The 19,099-nt window shown below is 44.0% G+C and overlaps 1 protein-coding gene across 3 annotated transcripts in view; it reads right to left on the reverse strand.

Annotated features, from left to right (window-relative positions):
• EGLN3 (egl-9 family hypoxia inducible factor 3) overlaps positions 1-15,475 on the reverse strand; it is a 42,754-nt gene extending 27,279 nt beyond the window's left edge. For 2 of the 3 annotated variants that reach the window (XM_073348996.1, XM_073348995.1), the window contains exon 1: positions 12,657-13,329. In XM_073348996.1, coding sequence (XP_073205097.1) covers positions 12,657-13,013 — 357 coding nt within the window. In that variant the 5' untranslated portion in view covers positions 13,014-13,329. Of the gene's footprint in view, positions 1-12,656; positions 13,330-14,785 lie in introns of those variants that run through there. The other variant, XM_073348993.1, reaches the window with a different exon arrangement.
• Between the last annotated feature and the right edge of the window lie 3,624 nt (positions 15,476-19,099).

Below are 19,099 nucleotides of genomic sequence, written 5' to 3' on the forward strand. Positions count from 1 at the left end.
TTTTATTTTATTGGTACAACACCCAAAAGAAATTAGGGCCCACTGTACATACCAAAATCTATCCACCCACCCTCTCAGATGGTCCCTGCTTAAAACCTAAGCAGGACAAGTGGTGGATACAAACACGTTGGGGGGAGCGCAGGGGAAACAGTGCAAGATTTTCCTCATAACTTATTTAAGGCCCCCAATCCAGCAAACCATCCCTATTCAGCAAGGTACTTAAGCACATAGAATATTAGAGTTGGAAGAGACCTGAGGAGGTCATCTAGTCCAATCCCCTGCTCAAAGCAGGACCAACACCAACTAAATCATCCCAGCCAGGGCTTTGTCAAGCCGAGCCTTAAAAACCTCTAAGGATGGAGGTTCCACCACCTCCCTAGGTAACCCGTTCCAGTGCTTCACCACCCTCCAAGTGAAATAGTGTTTCCTAATATCCAACCTAGACCTCCCCCACTGCAACTTGAGACCATTGCTCCTTGTTCTGTCATCTGCCACCACTGAGACCAGCCTAGTTCCATCCTCTTTGGAACCCCCCTTCAGGTAATTGAAGGCTATCAAATCCCCTCTCACTCTTTTCTTCTGCAGACTAAATAACCCCAGTTCCCTCAGCCTCTCCTTGTAAGTCATGTGCCCCAGCCCTGTAATCATATTCATTACCCTCCACTGGACTCTCTCCAATTTGTCCACATCCCTTCAGTAGTGGAGGGACCAAAAATGGATGTAATACTCCAGGTGTGGCCTCACCAGTGCCGAATAGAGAGGAATAATCACTTCCCTCAATCTGCTGGCAGTGCTCCTACTATACAGCCCAATATGCCGTTGGCCTTCTCGGCAACAAGGGCACACTGCTGACTCATATCCAGCTTCTCATCCACTGTAATCCCCAGGTGCTTTTCTGCAGAACTGCTGCTTAGCCAGTTGGTCCCCAACCTGTAGTGGTGCATAGGATTCTTCCTTCCTAAGTCCACATGCTTCAGTCCCATTGATTTTACAAAGAGAGAGTGACTCTTTGAGCATATGCTTAAGTGCTTTGCTGAATTAGGGCTGAACCTTTTAAAAATATTTCTTTTATTGATTTTTTTTTCAGAAACATTCAAATCCAAACAAAACCAATGCAGTGCAATAAGTAAGATTTTTAAATTGATACAATAATCATTATTGACTCCAGGACAGAGGAATGAAAACACACACAGTTTTTAAAACAAAATACAGAAAAGGGCTAATATGTGACCCTCAAATCAGTATAAGTTATAAATGTAATTTAGGTATTAATCATTTTGGTACTAAGAAGCATGCAATACCTATTTCTTTGTGTTCACTGTAAGATTTAATTAAACTCCTAATTCAAGCATGCAGAGTTTTGTATCAGAGCAGATCTTTATTTTCAGAACTGTGGCAAGGTCTTTGCATATATTACGCCAGTAATTTGTGCCAAGTAAAAGTTAAGGAGGACAGCGTAGTTAGCCGCTGATTTGGTGACATCTTTAGCATTCACAATGCTTAATATTTACCTGCTTTATGGGGACATTTTGGTGTCCAGTATAATTTACTTCAGATTTTGGTTTTGAATCATCATAGTGACAAAACTGCTTGCATTAATTAGCTTCTAATAATTGTTTTGCCTGGCATCATTAAATTTCTTTGTTTAATAATCTTTAAGAATATAGTGAAAACTATTACAAAGAAAAGCCCCTCTCTCACACACACAGAGTGCGGGGACGGAGGCAGGGAGGGAGGAGAAATGGGGCTTAGGGCTCTGCCAAATTGCTTGAGGGAACAGAGTCAGAGATGGTTTGGCGACAAAATGCCATGGCCGTGAATCATTTAGACAGAAGGATGTAGTCTACTTTGCATGAGCTGCCTTCATCTTTTCCCTTCCTTCATTGTTTCTCTGTCTAACAGAAAGGATGAGCTACTTCTGGCCTACTCCCTTCCACATTCATCTAAAAGTCACATAGCAATGTTATGCGTAAACCAAAACCATTTCCAAGGTATCATACAACAACATATCTTGTAGTAACAGAGCAATTATTCACCCTCAGACCTGCTAAGGCATGCGTTTGCAATGAGCCATCCACCACCTAGAGCGCACGTACTGAAAGCAGTTTCAATACTTTTCTAAAAACAAGGCTCCTCTTTTAATCCATTAAAACCTTTTCACTGAAGCTTAGAGAGAGTCTTGTCTTGTTAATGACTTGCTAACATTGCTGTTTTAGTCTTACACTTGATCACAGAAGGATTATGGCCATGCTAAACACAAGCCAGGTCTGTGACACTCACTCTTGTTGGTATACATACCCTTCTCTCCAGGAATCTAAAGCTGGAGACTGTTACTTGCACAGGTTCCCTTACTGAGTTCCCTTGCTACTTGGAAACCTTACTGAATTGCTTATTCTCACAGGCTGCCTATTGTAATGTTAAAAGAAAAGGAGGACTTGTGGCACCTAAGAGACTAACCAATTTATTTGAGCATAAGCTTTTGTGAGCTACAGCTCACTTCATCGAATGCATCTGATGAAGTGAGCTGTAGCTCCCGAAAGCTTATGCTCAAATAAATTGGTTAGTCTCTAAGGTGCCACAAGTACTCCTTTTCTTTTTGCGGATACAGACTAACACGGCTGCTACTCTGAAACCTATTGTAATGTTAGTGTCACAGCAGACCAGGCAGCATTCAACTGGCAATTTGCCACTGCCTATTATGGTGTGGGGTAGGGAAACTCAATCAAGTCAAAAGCATGGACACACACTTTAAAAAAAAAATTGTGTCTACTGTCTGTTGTTCATAAGACCCCTATCAAAGTGTGTAACAAATCGGTGCCTACCAATTATGTCCTTATCAGCTTAGCAACACTGACTTAATATAATCACCACTGTATTCATGTTTGGGTTGTGTGGTGTTCTCCTTCCTCCCTCCTACCCCGCACCCATTTTGAAGGGGAATTTATTTCACAGCAAAGCGAGGAATGACTATGGCTAGAATTTGTTGGTGTGCTCAGGCATTATGAAGACTCCTCACAAAGGCCCTCTCTTGCTGGGTAAAAAGTGTTTTCTTAAATTGTGTTAACTCAATCAAGTTAGCTTAACACGGTTAAGAAGTGAGGTTGCAGGCCAGCACGTCTGAAGCCATGTTCAGCTGGCCATCTTGTGTTCTAAGGGGGAATGTAGGCTACAGCACAGCCAGCTAACACAGCCTCAAGTTATAACTGGCATCCTAACAGAGCTTTTCAGTCATGTTAGCTAGCTCAGTTAAGTTAACACAACTGGAAAAAAAAGGGGGGGGGGGAGAGAAGGTGATCATTTTTGCCCATCAGGATTTCTCCATTGCTCTGCCAGAGCCCTGACCTGCAACACCCCTGCTCTGGCTGCTCAGCAGAGGGATGTCTACACTACAGAACCTATACTTGCATAGTCATGTTTGCCAGCATAGACCCTCCCCCCCCCCCCCCCCCCCCCCCCCCCCGAGCACAGACACAGCCTATACTGACAGGAGTTTTTTTCTGTCAGTGTAGGAACACCAGCTTCCTGAAAAGGACATTAGCTATGTTGACAGAAGCACTCTTTCAGCAGTATAGTTGTGCCTACTCTGGGGGTTGTGTCAGAATAGCTGTTGGTCAGGGGGATTATTTTTCATACCCCTGACTGACACAGTTATACCAACATATTCTTTAAGTGTAGACCAAGCCAGAGACTGGTAATCATGTCTAGCTATACCAGGATAAGGGCTCAATCCTGCACCTGGATTCATGAGAGCGACCCTTAGCATCAATGGGGTTCTGAACAGGCACACAGGTCCACCCAGGAGGAACGGATTGCAAGATCAGGGCCTTAACCTCTGCCAGAATTTAGGACCAAATCCCCATCATTATTTTCACTTGTGGATGATGTAAAATTTGAACCCTTATGACCAGCTGTGATAACGTCATGGATAAACCTTCTACACCAGCAAACCACCACGTATATGAATTTGGAAGGGGTTGGGGAGCGGAAAAGGACATTTACTAAAGGAGTTGATTCCATAAGGTAATAAAGACACCAAAGTAAATTGTTAACTTAATTAGATACAAGGAACTCCGTATGCCAGCAAACAGGTTTACCTTGCAGTATATGTGCTCTCCTACCTCAGTGTAATGAGCATCCATGCATTTTCATTTCATTGCAGCTGAATGCTAAGGAGATTCATATGAGAGAGTTATTAAACACACTGCATACAAATGATAACAGCTAAGGGAAAATTATCTCATTGCATGGAGAAATGCATAGGTGTGGAATGGTCTGGGGTCAGGAAAGTCCACAAGGTGAATCTTGCAGAGTTTCCAGAAAATTGTGGATGTATCTGGGGATGCAGAAGGGGTGGGACATGCTGCCATGCAATCCCACAGACCCTGTAAATCCACAGGAAAGAGTACTCTCACTCCCGTAACAGTTCAGGCCCACAGCTCTGGTTCCACAGGAGCTATGCTGCCAGTTAGCAAGCTATATGCACCTTCACAAAAAGCAACTCTTTCATGGAGTTTCAGGCATGAATACTTTGGGCTTGTTTATGGTGGGGAATTTTCCCTGGTGTAGTTATATCCCAGCATAGCAATATCAGTGCAGGCCTCCACTGCACCACTATATAGGGCGGCTTGTACTGATGCGACTAATCCTAGTTTGAAACATGGCAATGGAAAAAATCAGAAAGTGGCCCAGTGGCCCATGACTGGATTCCAGAAGTCTCACCATCTGCTATCAATGAAAAGTGAGTAATAATACGGCTTTTCAAAAACTGTTGAATCCCAGGCTACAGTGGGATAAACTAAACTAATCCTTAAATTGTATTTCCTCTGGCCCTGATTCTGCCACCTCGAATGCATGTGCAGTCCCACTGAGTTCCCTTCAGGATATATTGACAACTCTGTTCTTTACAGTATTCAAATGTTCCCCAATATTTCCCATTCCTGAATGGATTAGCTGGTCATCAGTCTTCCTGTCTGTATTAGGACAGTAAAGCATATGGATGGTCTCTGACAAAGGCCACAGGAAAGGTCACTGAGTGGTGAAGTGTTTCACAAACTTCCTTTTCACAGGAAAAGATGAACTGGCAATAGCAATCCTGCTGACGAAGAGTCTGACTCAAAGCCACCTGAACATAACAGTGGAAAGACTCCTGACTTGGATCAGGCTGCAGGTGCATTACATTTAGCATCTGATAGTGGTAATACGTATGCCAAATTTTCACTCTGGGGCTTTTAGACACTGAGGGTATGTCTACACAGCAGATGCTAGTGTCAGCTGTGTATCGGGTGACCAGACAGCAAGTGTGACAAAATAGGGGCGGGGGTAGGGAGGTAATAGGAGCCTATATAAGAAAAAGACCCCAAAAATCAGGACTGTCCTTATAAAATCGGGACATCTGGTCACCCTAGCTGTGTAGTCACGGCTCCAGCATTGGGAGAGAGCTCTCCCAGCACTGTAAAACACACCCCACCTCCGCAAGAGGAATAGCTATCAGCGCTGGAAGCATGGCTCCTAGTGCTCTAGCACTGTCTACACCCCCATTTTACAGCACTGAAACTTGCATTGCTCAGGGGGGTGTAGACAAGTCCAAAGATCCACTATTTAGATGCCTAAATGCAGATTTAAAGGACATTCAAAGGACTAGAAGTTGTAAAGTTACTCAAATGAATAACTGTCTGTAGGATCAGACCCTCTCTCTGTAACATCAAAGTCCTGCTAGGTGGAGCAGGAATTTGAGGGCTTGGCTACACTTACATTTTATAGCGCTCTAACTTGCTGGCTCAGGGGTGTGAAAAATCACCCCTCTCCCCGCCCCAAGCACAGCAAGTCAGAGCACTTTAAAGAGGCAGTGTAAACAAGCTCCCAGCGCTTGGAACTAATCCCCTCCTGGAGGTGGATTGCCAGGAGGGCTGGGGGAGCTCTCTCCCAGCGCTCACGCACGACCACACTCGCACTTCAAAGCGCTGCTGCGGGAGCGCTCCCACGACGGCGCTTTGAAGTTTCCAGTGTAACCATGCCCTGAGATTCTGTTTGCGTTCTCATTTCAATAAAGAAGTGTTTTAAAAAAAAAAAAAGTCACTGAGCAGAATGAGTCAGAACAAAATTAAGAGTAGATATAAACTTTGGTATCTTGTTTTAATGCTTGATTGTCAAGAAAAATATCCCTATTCCTGTGTATAATTAACCTGGCTAACTAATCTTGCTTGACAAACATAGATATAGAAATCAGTCCTGACAGTGATCCAAGGCAACTGCTCTAGGATCTCTGCCAAAGCTGAATTCCTCAGTCTGATATCATAAAATGACTTGTCTGTTGTATTTACAGTTCCGATGGCTCTGGACTCTGCTGAGCACTGGACATTCTGGCACTCATCCACAAGAACAGATTTGAACCTGACCATTATGCCAAAACATGTGCATTTGATTAGAAGAAAAATTATGCATGGTTCTTCTGGATGGCAGTATTCATCAGACTTTCCATTGTAAGCTAATTGCAAGGCATGCTGCTGTGCAAGTATCATAAAAATCCTTTGTAACATAACAAACTATTATATTTCTACATCCTGTGTTCCTCTGCAATTTGATTATCAACCTGTTACACTGCTCCTTAGGCTTGTACCCAGAATCTAAGGGGTTTCACTTTGGATTTTAATGTTAAACAAGAAAAATCGCTGGGAGGTTTGTTTTTTTAATATATTAAAAACACACACAAAAATTATATTTCCTCCCCCCAGAATTACAAGACTATTGATGAAAATCCTCAACCTGAGCTTCTGAAGATTCATGCATTCCTTAAATCCCTGTGATGAGCAAGGGGTGGGTGGGGGAGGGGAGCGGAGCAGGCATCTCAGCAAGGAATCATTACATTGGAGGCCATGATTCAGAAGCCACCTTAGGACTCTCGGGCCTCTGCCAGGCGGGGAGCTCTGAACGCGATCCTCCCAGATTTGGGGCCAGCACCTGCTAGTTGTGGCCACACCACCCAATCTTGGAGAGTAAATAAATACTTTCCCATCTATAGGGCAAAGGCAGCATGGGCTCATGTAGGGTGGTGCTGGAGAGGATGAAGGTGCCTACTTGGACTGACTGAAGTTTTTTTAGTCATTACCTTGAACGATGACATGGATGGAGAGGGTTGGAAGGGGTGGGAGGAGAGACTACTCAGACAAAAAATGCTAGTGATTGTCTCCTCTCTGCTATACACATTCCAGTGACTGTCACCCTTTATACAGAATATGACCCAATTCTTAGAACAGCTCAGCCCTCATTAAGACACCTAAATGAACCACCCAGATTTTCAAAAGAGGTTTCCATGCACTTTCATTTATCCAGGGTCCTGTCTGGAAGTGGTTAGGTTCTGAGCTCTCTGTATAAAACAATGTCATTGCGTTTCTTAAATACAATTGAGTTCTTGTGATTATTACTGGTTGCAAAATTTCCTATACTCAGTGGAACTCACTTGCCTCTGTGAGGTCAGGCCTCCAGAGACCGTCACAGCCTCCAACGTTCACACCAAGTAGTGGCGGAGTCTCTGATAAAATGAGCAAGTGGGCTATGAAAACTTCCACCATAATTGCATGAGTGCTAGGTGCCTGCAACCCCTGCTCCGTTGAGGTGTATGCAATCTTCTGACCGAGTGCCAGAAACTGACCGAGGAGTGGTCCTGGCCAGATCAGCCAAGTGATGGTCTGAGTCAGTGCCTTCCTTGGAGAGTCATTGCTGGTGGGACTCTTATGGGGCCACAGCTGTACTTTAAAGCTGCCATTTCCTGGCAAAACCAGAGGGCAAGGGTGGAATCACCACCATGCTCTTCACCAACAGATGAACCACCCCTCTCAAAGAGCATAGCTGCCTTTACAGCTCAGGGAATGCAGGTTGCATCTCTCTATACTAGCACTGGGTGGCGAATGGAGCTCGGGAGTACACATAAAGGAATGTTCGAACAGCACACCTGCTCATCGTGAAAGGATACGCCAAACAGATCTATTACTTTACAGTTTTAAAATGCTCCCTGTACAAAACAGAAACAAAAAAAGCAACGGCAGTAATACATCTTTCCATCCATAGATCTCAATGGCCTTCGCAAAGTAAAGTAAATCTCTCTATCCCCATTTTAAAGATGAGGAAATGGAGGCACAAGTGACATCTAATGCTATGAAGACTACACTGGCATAGCAATGTCATTCTAGCTATGCTGGTGTAACCTCAGAAAAAAGATACAGTCTAGTCTACACCAATGGAAGAGGTTTTTCCCGTCAGCGTAGGAGAACACACCTTCCTGAACTATGGTTGCTACACTGACCAATACATTCTTCCATCAACAACCCCCAGTGTAGACGCAGTTATAAGTCAGTATAGCTATGTCGGTCAGGGTTGTGGATATTTCACACCCCTACCTCACAGAGGTCTGTCGACCTAACTTTTAGGCATAGACCAGGCTTAAGGTAAGTGAATTTAGAGCCTGTAAAATGTGCAAGGCTGACAGATTTATCCAGTGAACAAACAGCAAAGGGAGGAGCAATATACCTGGCTGAAATATTTTTCCAGTGGAAAAAAGTTCTCTCTTGGAAATTGCCAATTCAATGGAATAGGAAGGGGTCACAGGAATGTGTTGAATCCATGAAAGCTTTTGATGGAAAGCAGGCAGGGATCAGCCTGGCCAGCCTACCTGCCTTCCCAGGCTCCCCAGCACTTGGTCGGTTGCCAGGGTGGTTGGGTTCCCAAGCTCCACCACTCCCAGCTCCTCAGCAGCTCAGCTGGCAGGGTGCTTGGCCTCTGAGGGCTTCTCAGGAGCCTGATGAGCTCAGACTGGTAAATTTTCAGAAGTGTACATTTTGGTTCTTCCAAAAATGGGATTTTCTGAAAACATCCCTCCTGCAGAAAATTTTGCATTTTTTTTTCAGAAATGAAAATTTTTCCATGGGACAAAAATTCCAGTTCCTGCACAGTACTACATAGCAATATAATTTCCCCCAGGGCTTGAACTGTGGGGTGCATGGCAGGATAGTGCACCAACACCTCTTCTCACCAGCAATCTTGTGCTCCAGATTCTCAGCTTTATTTAGTTCGTTAAAACTACGGCCATGTCTGGACTACAGTGGGATAGCTTTGGGGCCATCGCTATACTGGCATAACCCCAAAGCGTAGATGCAGACTACAACAATTGAATGGGTTTTTCCATTGCTGTAGGAACTCCACCTCCCTGAACAACAGTAGCTAGATCAATGGAAGATGCTTCCATTGAAATTGCTGAATCGACACCCAAGTGTCACAGCTATTCTGACCTAAGTTTCAGGTGTAGACCAGGCCCTACAGGTATGTCTACACTACGCAGACTACACCAGAACAGCTATATCGGCATAGCCCTCTAGTGTAGACACAGCCTACGCTGAGGGCTTGTACTCGCTGGCAACGTTAAAGCACTTCCGCAGCTCTCCCAGCGCTCTAAAAAAACCACCTCCACGAGGGGCGTAGCTACCAGTGCTGGGGCACTGTCTACACTGGCGCTTTACAGCGCTAAAACTTGCTGCACTCAGGGGGGTGTTTTTTCACGGCTGTAAAGGGCTGTAAAGTGTCAGTGCAGACAAGCCTTAAAAGAACAGGTTGTTCCAAGTGTAAACCAAGACTGGCATAGCTAATTTCATTCAGAGAGGTGGCGTTCCTGAACTGATGGAAATTATATCAGCATAGCTGGTGTGAAAAATCTGCACCCCGAGAGACATAACTATGCCAACCCAATCCCTGATGTAGACAATGCTAGGTCACCCACCTCTTGGGGAAATGGCCTACCTATGCTGATGGGAGGGCCTACACTGAAGCACTATAGCATCTGTGCCGTTGAAGCAGTTTAAGTGTACACATACCCATAGCCTAAGCAATTCCATCAATTCCTTTCCATCAATACTCAAGGTTCATGTTTAATTGAATATGCTATAACTTTACTAAATGTAAAGTTTGAGTAGATTTCTAAATAATTATCAGTCTTGTGACACTTGTATTCATTTCCACAATCAGAATACTTATCACATAGCTAAAGTTTTACATGGGAGGGGGGGGAAAACACACACACAAACAACACAAATTGTTCTGGATTGTTAAACACCTTCTAGAGTAACAGCCGTGTTAGTCTGTATTCGCAAAAAGAAAAGGAGTACTTGTGGCTCCTTAGAGACTAACCATGAGCAAGCTCATGCTCAAATAAATTGGTTAGTCTCTAAGGTGCCACAAGTACTCCTTTTCTTTTTGTAAACACCTTCTGTGACCCTCCCTTCCTCCCCTCCCCTTTCCACCCCCATGATCTAGCCCACTCCCACAAAATGCCAGTTTTCCTAAAAGAGTAATTATAACAACATGTCAAACTGAAAAATGCTGAGACTGTCGATTTAAAAAAAAAAAAAACAACAAAAACACCCCCACACATACACTCATGCCGAGGCTACTGAAGGTTTTCGAGTATCCAAAAACTCAAAGCATCTTTTAATAAAGGATGCAATATAGTATATAGCCAAAACATATCTAGATTTAAAACAATTGCAATTGTTGTCCAAGTTCACCAATCTCACAAGACAAAGCCAGATGGGCCTGATTTTGGATGGGAGGCTTCAAAGAAACAGGCATGTAGTGCAGGAAGCTGTGATAGTTATTATGGCAATTCAAAAGGGGAAAAAATCTTTCCCTCTGAATCAACAACTTTGTACAGTGCAAGCAGGCACTGTCTTACTGAAGCTGCCATCTTTCAGTGGAGATGTAGAACAATGGCTACCTGTGATCCTCAAAAATTCCACAGCACTTTTTTTGAGAATAGGGATGTTAGCCTGCGTGTTCTTGTTAATTTCCTATTGAAATTCTCCCTGCATTTAAAATCAGATACCACATTCCTCCCTTTCAGTCCTGAATTGTTATGTAATTTTTCTATGCACAGTTTAAAGTCTGCCACCTTCTACCCAAAAATGTTCATGGTTGAAGAGATCTATGTATACAAATATTTTGTCATCTGTTTGTAAAGTGGTTGAGTTCTCTGTAGGATACTATATGAAAGTCAGTTATTACTCCTTATCCATAAAGAGTAATAACTACTATGATTCACAAACATTGAGGGCTGGCGGAAAACCACAGATTGGTTATAAAAAAAATTCCACTACTCAAGGTGAGTCCCAGAAGAACTTGCCCTAACCCTACAAGTTACATCTAGTGAGGGTCTGTGTGTGCAATTATGTAAAAATTATGGTGATCCCCCTTCGTGTTTGGCTCTAGCTTTAGCACAAACTCCCCTTTCTTCCCCCTAGTGGCCAAATAATGCAGTGCCTCACTTTCAGCATTAGTGAGGCGAGCAGCGTCCTAAATTGCAGGCAATAGGCAAGGATGTTTTCAACAATTAATAACTTTGTCCATTGTAATTCCATACAGGATCACTCTACCATAGTGAAACAGACTGAAGAGAAACCAAGTTAGCCCACTCTAAATGAACTAATGTTCAAACTCTACTGGGAATGGGGACTTGAAATGGCAGTTTATGCCTTCCTTTTCACAGAACTATACCTCCTTGCTCTTAACACTAAAGCACTAATAAATTGGTTAGTCTCTAAGATGCCACAAGTACTCCTTTTCTTAAAGCACTAGATCTCTCTTTTCAGGCTTCACACCTATAATGGCGATACTAATGGCTCAATCAATCACAATATCCCCTCTTTAGTTATGAAACAGTTGATACGTGACCACTGAATTGAAACTAGTTGGAGTGAAACATTTCATCCATCAGATAGTATTAAACAGCCAAATAAAATCAAACATATTTGAACAGCCGACGTGCACAAGGAAATGTAGATCACCCTCCCCACCTTCAGATAGGGAAAGCCATCTACCTCAAAACCCCTCTGAAAGTTAGAGACAAAAAGGGATGGGATAAAAAGAGCCCATGTTAGAGTACTCTAGTCTGTTGTGATCAATTAGTGGGTGCTTAGGTGCACTTCTGCCATCCCTTCCAGGTGTGTTTAGCACTATAAGAAAGGCACTGGTGGACAGGGTTGTAAGCAAACAAAGCTTCTCCTTTGGATCAAATACCAGAAAACATTTTATGCTGGGACCCAGGCTCTGGTCTTCCCTCACTAGAAAATTAAATGATTGCTATGTAAATTTGTTTATTTACTCAGCTGTGGCCTCTACTGGTACACATGTGCATAAATTAGAGATTAAATGTATTACGTTTTATAATAACGAGCCGCCAAGCGCCTGCCTAGCGATGAACATTAATACTACAGTGACCAAGCAGACTCTCTTAGGCAAAGTAAAAGGAGAGTAATCTGACAAGATAGTCAATGTATGTCATGTACTTACAAACTTTCTTATTTAACATACATATTCATTCCTCCCCTTTACAATTGACAGGAACTGTTTATAAACAATTTCCTGTACTTTTAGATCTGGCAGCTAATGCACACACTGTGCTTCACAGGAAAAATCTACAGTGTGGTTTAAATTGGGGAGGAGGATGAAAAATCTGGGAGCAGTAATATCTACAGTTCATGAGTTTAGAAGTGTAAGGTGCTATTGCAGGGGGTTTATAACTCAGTGGTAAAACTAGAACACGGAAATACATTTAGGAAAAACCACAAAGCCAGAGTCTGTTACAAATCCAAATAGTGACTGAACCACTCTCTTACCTTGGACCTTTCCTTGACATAGTACTTGCCCAGTCTACTTCCACAATACATCACCAGCCTGTCTATCAACGACAAGAGAAAGTTGATGGCCTCACAGCCTTCCTCAGTGCCTCCGATCCACTTTATCTGGTCTCCTCTCAAATGCCTTTTGGAGATACCATTGTTGTGGCCGGCTAGTTGACCATCCTGCAGCTCCCCGTTACAGTGCATCTGTTTCACTCGCTCCAACAGACAGTCCCCTACCACCTCGCCCAGGAAATTGTCCAAATAGCAGAAGCCGATATCATGCAAACAGGGCACAATATAGTCGAGGGCTATTTTCTCTAGATCTAATCTCATTATAGGTCCCAGAGGCATCTTGACTAGGTCGTTTCCCCCCCACCCCAGAGTTAAGTCAAATATGCACCAAAGCGGTGCTTAGTAGAGCTGGAGATGAACAATCGCTCTAGGAACTTGAGTCAACCAGCAGGTACAACTTTTTAATTTACGAAGCAAACGAGTGCAAGGTTAAGTACGAAGACAGCGTGGGAAAGTTTAGCTGCAGCAATGTCTCTCCTCAGTGGAGATTTCCAGTTCCACCCAGCCTTTGGGTTACCAGACTAGATAATTAAATGCACGCTGAGTGCACTTACTACCCCGAACTGACTCCCCCACCTCCCGCCTACCAGCCGCACCTTTGCTGACAGATAAGTGCTTAACCAGAAGGCTGCTGATTCTGGAGTTCTTTTTTATCTGGTTGTATGTGATCCACGTGTGTGAACTCCCCCTTTTTTGGAGCTCATGAGTCCTGCAAAGTGCAAACTCCTTTCGATTTATTTACCAAAGCAGCAGATGGCCCCTTTCTGATTAATACGTCTGCTACGTGCAGAATGTGTTCTTACTCAGCAGCGATCAGCACGTGGGTGGAGCCCCCTCCCCCCTCCAACCCGATTCAGCACTTACCTAGCCAATCAGTGGGTCGAGTGGGCGTGGCCTCCGTCAGAACCCCCAACGCGTTACACCGAGTTCAGCCCTTCAAAGGCTTCACCGTTGGAATCGCATGAGGGGGGCGGGGGGATTGCCATGAGTCTAAAGGAGGTGTGTCTTGTGGTTTAGCAGGCTCCACCCACCCATCCCGGGGGCGTGGTCTCCGCCATTGAGGAATTCTCCCTCAACATGTACACAGCTACTACAGTCACATACTACAAGGCAATGTAAACAAATGGTGCTGAAAGATTAAGTGCTAATCGAACTGCTCGTGGCAATTATCTTAACTCAATAACACGGGCTGGGGCAAGAGTTTGCCAGGGTCTATAATCTTTTTCCGGGAGGGGGGAGACGCCCCTCAACCCATACACCTTGACACACAAACTACCAGGAGGTGATTTAAAGTTAGTTTAAAAACAAACTTGCCCCAAGTCTTATTCATCTGGAGACAGAATCCCCCATTCCCGAATCAGTTTTTAAAAGTATCTCCTTCTTGTGACAAACGCTCTTATATGGTTCAATGAGACGTTTAAAACTAAAGATCTCATTCATTTTTTGCTTTAAACTGTCCGTCATTTAAATTGTCCCCTGAAATAATAGCAATGCCAGTTTCAACATCAGAACAGCCTGGTACAATTTTGGGGGGTAGGAAAATTTAATGGAAGTTTTAAAAAAGTTTGTTTAAGAGCCTCGTCTGTACTTTCCCCAATTATTTACTGAAAACGCTTTAATGGTCTATTTTGTGTTGTGGCATGAAGTGCATGGGATTCTGTCAGTTTCTGGAAGTAACACTGCATGTGATCAATTCAATCTGATACGTACAGCTTCAATTTTCACTTTTAAGAAACAACCCAGCAATCTTGCAGCTACTGTAACCACTGCATTGTAAGATTTTCACATTCCCCTCCAGTTATCAAATATGATACCATGTTACTTGTAAAGCATTTAATCTCTACTCGTTTATAAAATGTATTCTAATGAAAAGGAATTAGTTTATGAGACGGTACAAATAAAGACTCGTTTAACAAAGTCCGCTAACACTCAGCGTGCCCAGGATTTGCTGAAAATCTGAATGTAAGATGTTGTGTGCATTTAACGCAGACTAGAAACTAGTGGGGGGTAGGGGTACCTTAAAACAAGTAATTGTCACTGCCGTTACTAACCTTATGTCTTCCTCTAATTTTGTAATTCCCAAGTTTCCCATCAGCGTACATGATGAGTTTATCCATTCTGGACAGAAGGTAGCCTATATTTTCACATCCTTGCTCATTGCCCTCCACCCACAATATCTTGTCCCCGCGAATAGCCTTAGTGCTGCCTGATTTCTGACTTGCCAGCTCTCCATCCTGGAATTTGTCGCTCAGGTGCAGAGCTTTGACTTCTTGCAAGACTTTGTCTCCAGTTTTGTGTCCCAGGAAATTGTCTACTATGCACAAGCCGTAGGAGTTCATGCAGGGCACGAGGTACTGTACCACTAGTCTCTGGCCACCTCTGTGTTCTTTAGCAGGAGCCCTCTTGCGAGGGGTCAGGTTCAGAGAGCGCGCTCTGGCGCTGGGCTCCCCCGCTTTCACTGGGCAAGCGCCTCCTCCTGTGCATCTCGACGGGTCCGCTCGCTGCGCCTCACTCCTGCCCTGGGCTTTCTCGCTGCTCTCGGGGTTATCCGCATGGATCAAACCCCTTTTCATGCTGGCTACCGATTCGCAACTGCTCTTGCCTATTGGCGGCTCGGCTCCCCAGCTCGTTGCCATTTGCACTGCGGTCCCCCGTCCCCATGCATTGCTCACACGCTGCTGCCAGCCCTTGAGCCGTGCGAGGGAATGGGAAGTGCCATGTTCCACCAACAGGATGCTACAGAGGACAAGCCGCCGGGCGGGAGCGTGCACACGTACCGGCGGGAGCGCGCAGGCTCACCCGCCTCCTCCTCCTCCTCCTCCCTGCCCTACAGCCGCCTCCATCCCGGGGGACAGCGGCTGGGAGCATGCCAGTTCCAGCGAAGCGCACGAAGGCCGAACGTGCAGAACGCGGCAGCCCCCGCCTGCAAGGTGCGTTTCCTCCCAGCTGAAAGACACCAGTGATCGCCCAGGGGACAAGCTGGGTGCGGTTCATTTTTGGCCCTAAGCTCCCAAATTAGACCATCAAAAACATTGGGGGGGGGGGGGGCGGAGAACAATCCAGAGACCTCAATGCAGCTGTAAGTGGGAGGGCTGCACAAACCGGGATCCAGTTAGGGGAGCTTGCTGGGTCCCAGCAAAATGTTGGCCACAAAGCCCCAAAGTTGAGTATCTGAGAAAAGTCTAGCCTCTCCTGCACCAAAAAATGATAGAGTCTGGCACAGGACTGCTGCAACCCCCCCCCCCAAATCCACACCTGGCTCCAGAGGGATCCTGCCAATTGTTGGCACCACTGCCCAAATAGATAACAACTGTAGCTGCCTCAGGCGCCACCGAGAATATCCTGCTCCCATGCATGCTGGAACATGGCAGGTGCAAAACCCCAGATTCAACACCTAGATCCAGTCAGATCTTGGTAATTTTTGCCTCCAAATCCCTAAATTCCTCTTTCACTTAAAAGAATCTGATGCTGGTCCAACAGGAGTGGAAGAACCTGGATCATCCCAGTTTATAATCTACACAGAGAAAAAATGCAGCAGCTCCTATACATCAAAAATCCTAGACCTTGTTGCAAAATGGTCCAGCAGCACAAGAAAAATCTGTCTCCAGCATCTGGATTCTGCTAGGTCCAATTAGTTTTTATCTGAAACCCAAAGAATTCTGTCAGCTGTACAGAAAAGTGACCTGCTAAAATTCCACTGCAAAAATCCAGACCCCAAAGCATGCTGCATTCTATCTTATTTATTTTACAGGTAGCATTTGCAACAACAAATGCCATAGTTTAAGTTGTACACACATTTCCATTACAGCTAAGCTATAGGACCAAATGGTCCCTGATAGTAGGACATGTGTGCAGGGAGGATGTACATTTTCACCTGCCATTCAGGCCGTGTGCAGGGAATAATTCTAGCACCCCAAGGGATGCAAATTGCCCCAAAGGGGAATGTAGAGAAACTGGGACCATGGCCCTATTACCCGTCTGCACCAGCCCACACAACAAGCCCATTGAGGAGCAAGTTGTACCAACCCAAGGAATAATGTAGCATGTGTTTATTGCCCTGCAGAATGGGGAGCACCCAATGAAATTTTGCTTCCTGAAGCACCTTGCCTCACCAAGCACCTGCTGGAGATGCTTCACACAACTCCCTACCATGGCAAAATGCCACAGAATAGCCAATAATTATGTTACAAATGTAACAAAGTAAAGGTGTGTGAAGCTAGGCTTATTTATAAATGTCATCTCAACATCTGGATGTACAAAAAGCCTTATTCATAATTGTTGTGTTTCCTATGTTTGACAGATGACACCTTGTAAATAGAAAACTTGTCTTTCAATGATAGATGAACTGCCCCTGTGCCATCCTACACCTTCATTTTTGAAAGATTCTATTTAATTCTCAGTTAGAAGCCCTGAGGATATTATAAGCTTATTGCTTACATTTACATTTGCAGTAGTTTCTCTGTAATACATGCAGTAAAGTTTGTGTTGATAGCATGGTATTAATGGCTCTTGTTTGGGATGACTTGCATAACTCATTAGTACCGGTAAAGCCTTTATACTACATTATACATACCATCGTGTAGTTTTTAATGCCACATGTTTTACAGATGCACTATCTTAAAATAGGTTTCAGAGTAACAGCCATGTTAGTCCGTATTCGCAAAAAGAAAAGGAGTACTTGTGGCACCTTAGAGACTAACCAATTTATTTGAGCATAAGCTTTCGTGAGCTACAGCTCACTTCATCGGATGCATACTGTGGAAAGTGTAGAAGATCTTTTTATACACACAAAGCATGAAAAAATACCTCCCCCCACCCCACTCTCCTGCTGGTAATAGCTTATCTAAAGTGATCACTCTCCTTACAATGTGTATGATACTCAAGTTGGGCCATTTCCAGCACAAATCCAGGTTTTCTCACCCCCCCCCACACACACACCAGCAGGAGAGTGGGTTTGTGTGTGGGGTGGGGTGAGAAAACCTGGATTTGTGCTGGAAATGGCCCAACTTGAGTATCATACACATTGTAAGGAGAGTGATCACTTTAGATAAGCTATTACCAGCAGGAGAGTGGGGTGGGGGGAGGTATTTTTTCATGCTTTGTGTGTATAAAAAGATCTTCTACACTTTCCACAGTATGCATCCGATGAAGTGAGCTGTAGCTCATGAAAGCTTATGCTCAAATAAATTGGTTAGTCTCTAAGGTGCCACAAGTACTCCTTTTCTTTTTATCTTAAAATAGGTTTCAGAGTGGTAGCCGTGTTAGTCTGTATCAGCAAAAAAAAACTAGGAGTACTTGTGGCACATTAGAGACTAACAAATTTATTTGGGCATAAGCTTTCGTGGGCTAAAACCCACTTCATCTGATGCATGCAGTGGAAAATACAGTAGGAAGATATATATACACAGAGAACATGAAAAAATGGGTGTTGCCATACCAACTGTAACGAGACCAATTAATTAAGGTGGGCTATTATCAGCAGGAGAAAAAAAACCTTTTGTAGTGATCATCAGGCTGGCCCATTTCAAACCGTTGACAAGAAGGTGTGAGTAACAGTAGGGGGAAAAATTAGCATGGGGAAATAGTTATTACTCTGCGTAATGACCCATCCACTCCCAGTCTTTATTCAAGCCTAAGTTAATGGTGTCTAGTTTGAAAATTAATTCCAATTCTGCAGTTTCTCATTGGAGTCTGTTTCTGAAGTTTTTTTGTTGGGGAATTGCGACTTTTAGGTCTGAAATTGAGTGTCCAGGGAGGTTGAAGTGTTCTCCGACTGGTTTTTGAATGTTATAATTCTTGATGTCTGATTTGTGTCCATTTATTCTTTTGCATAGAGATTGTCCAGTTTGGCCAATGTACATGGCAGAGTGGCATTGCTGGCACATGATGGCATATATAACATTGGTAGATGTGCAGGTGAACGAGCCTCTGATTGCATGGCTGATGTGATTAGGTCCTATGATGGTGTCCCTTGAACAGATATGTGGACAGAGTTGGCAATGGGCTTTGTTGCAAGGCTAGGTTCCTGGGTTACCGTTTTTGTTCTGTGGTTGCTGGTGAGTATTTGCTTCAGGTTGTCGCCTAGAGAATACATTGAAATACTGACTTTTTTTTTTTTTTCTGGTCCTAACAGAATCAACTGTTTTCCCCTCCTATCTTGCAAGTTTTCAGATCTTGCTTAGTAACCTGTGACTCATAAATCACTTTTTGATTAAGAAAGGGGATTCTTTTTAAACAGGCATCAACCCCCTCTCCCAAAATCATATTCCAGTGTTTCTAGAATTAAACACTAAATCCCAGTGATATAAGTACAGGTCTGCACAGAACACTGCTCTCTACTGAACCACAGATTCATAGGTCACCAA

The sequence above is a fragment of the Lepidochelys kempii genome, chromosome 6, assembly GCF_965140265.1.
Source record: "Lepidochelys kempii isolate rLepKem1 chromosome 6, rLepKem1.hap2, whole genome shotgun sequence".
In the NCBI taxonomy this organism is placed as follows: Eukaryota; Metazoa; Chordata; order Testudines; family Cheloniidae; genus Lepidochelys; species Lepidochelys kempii.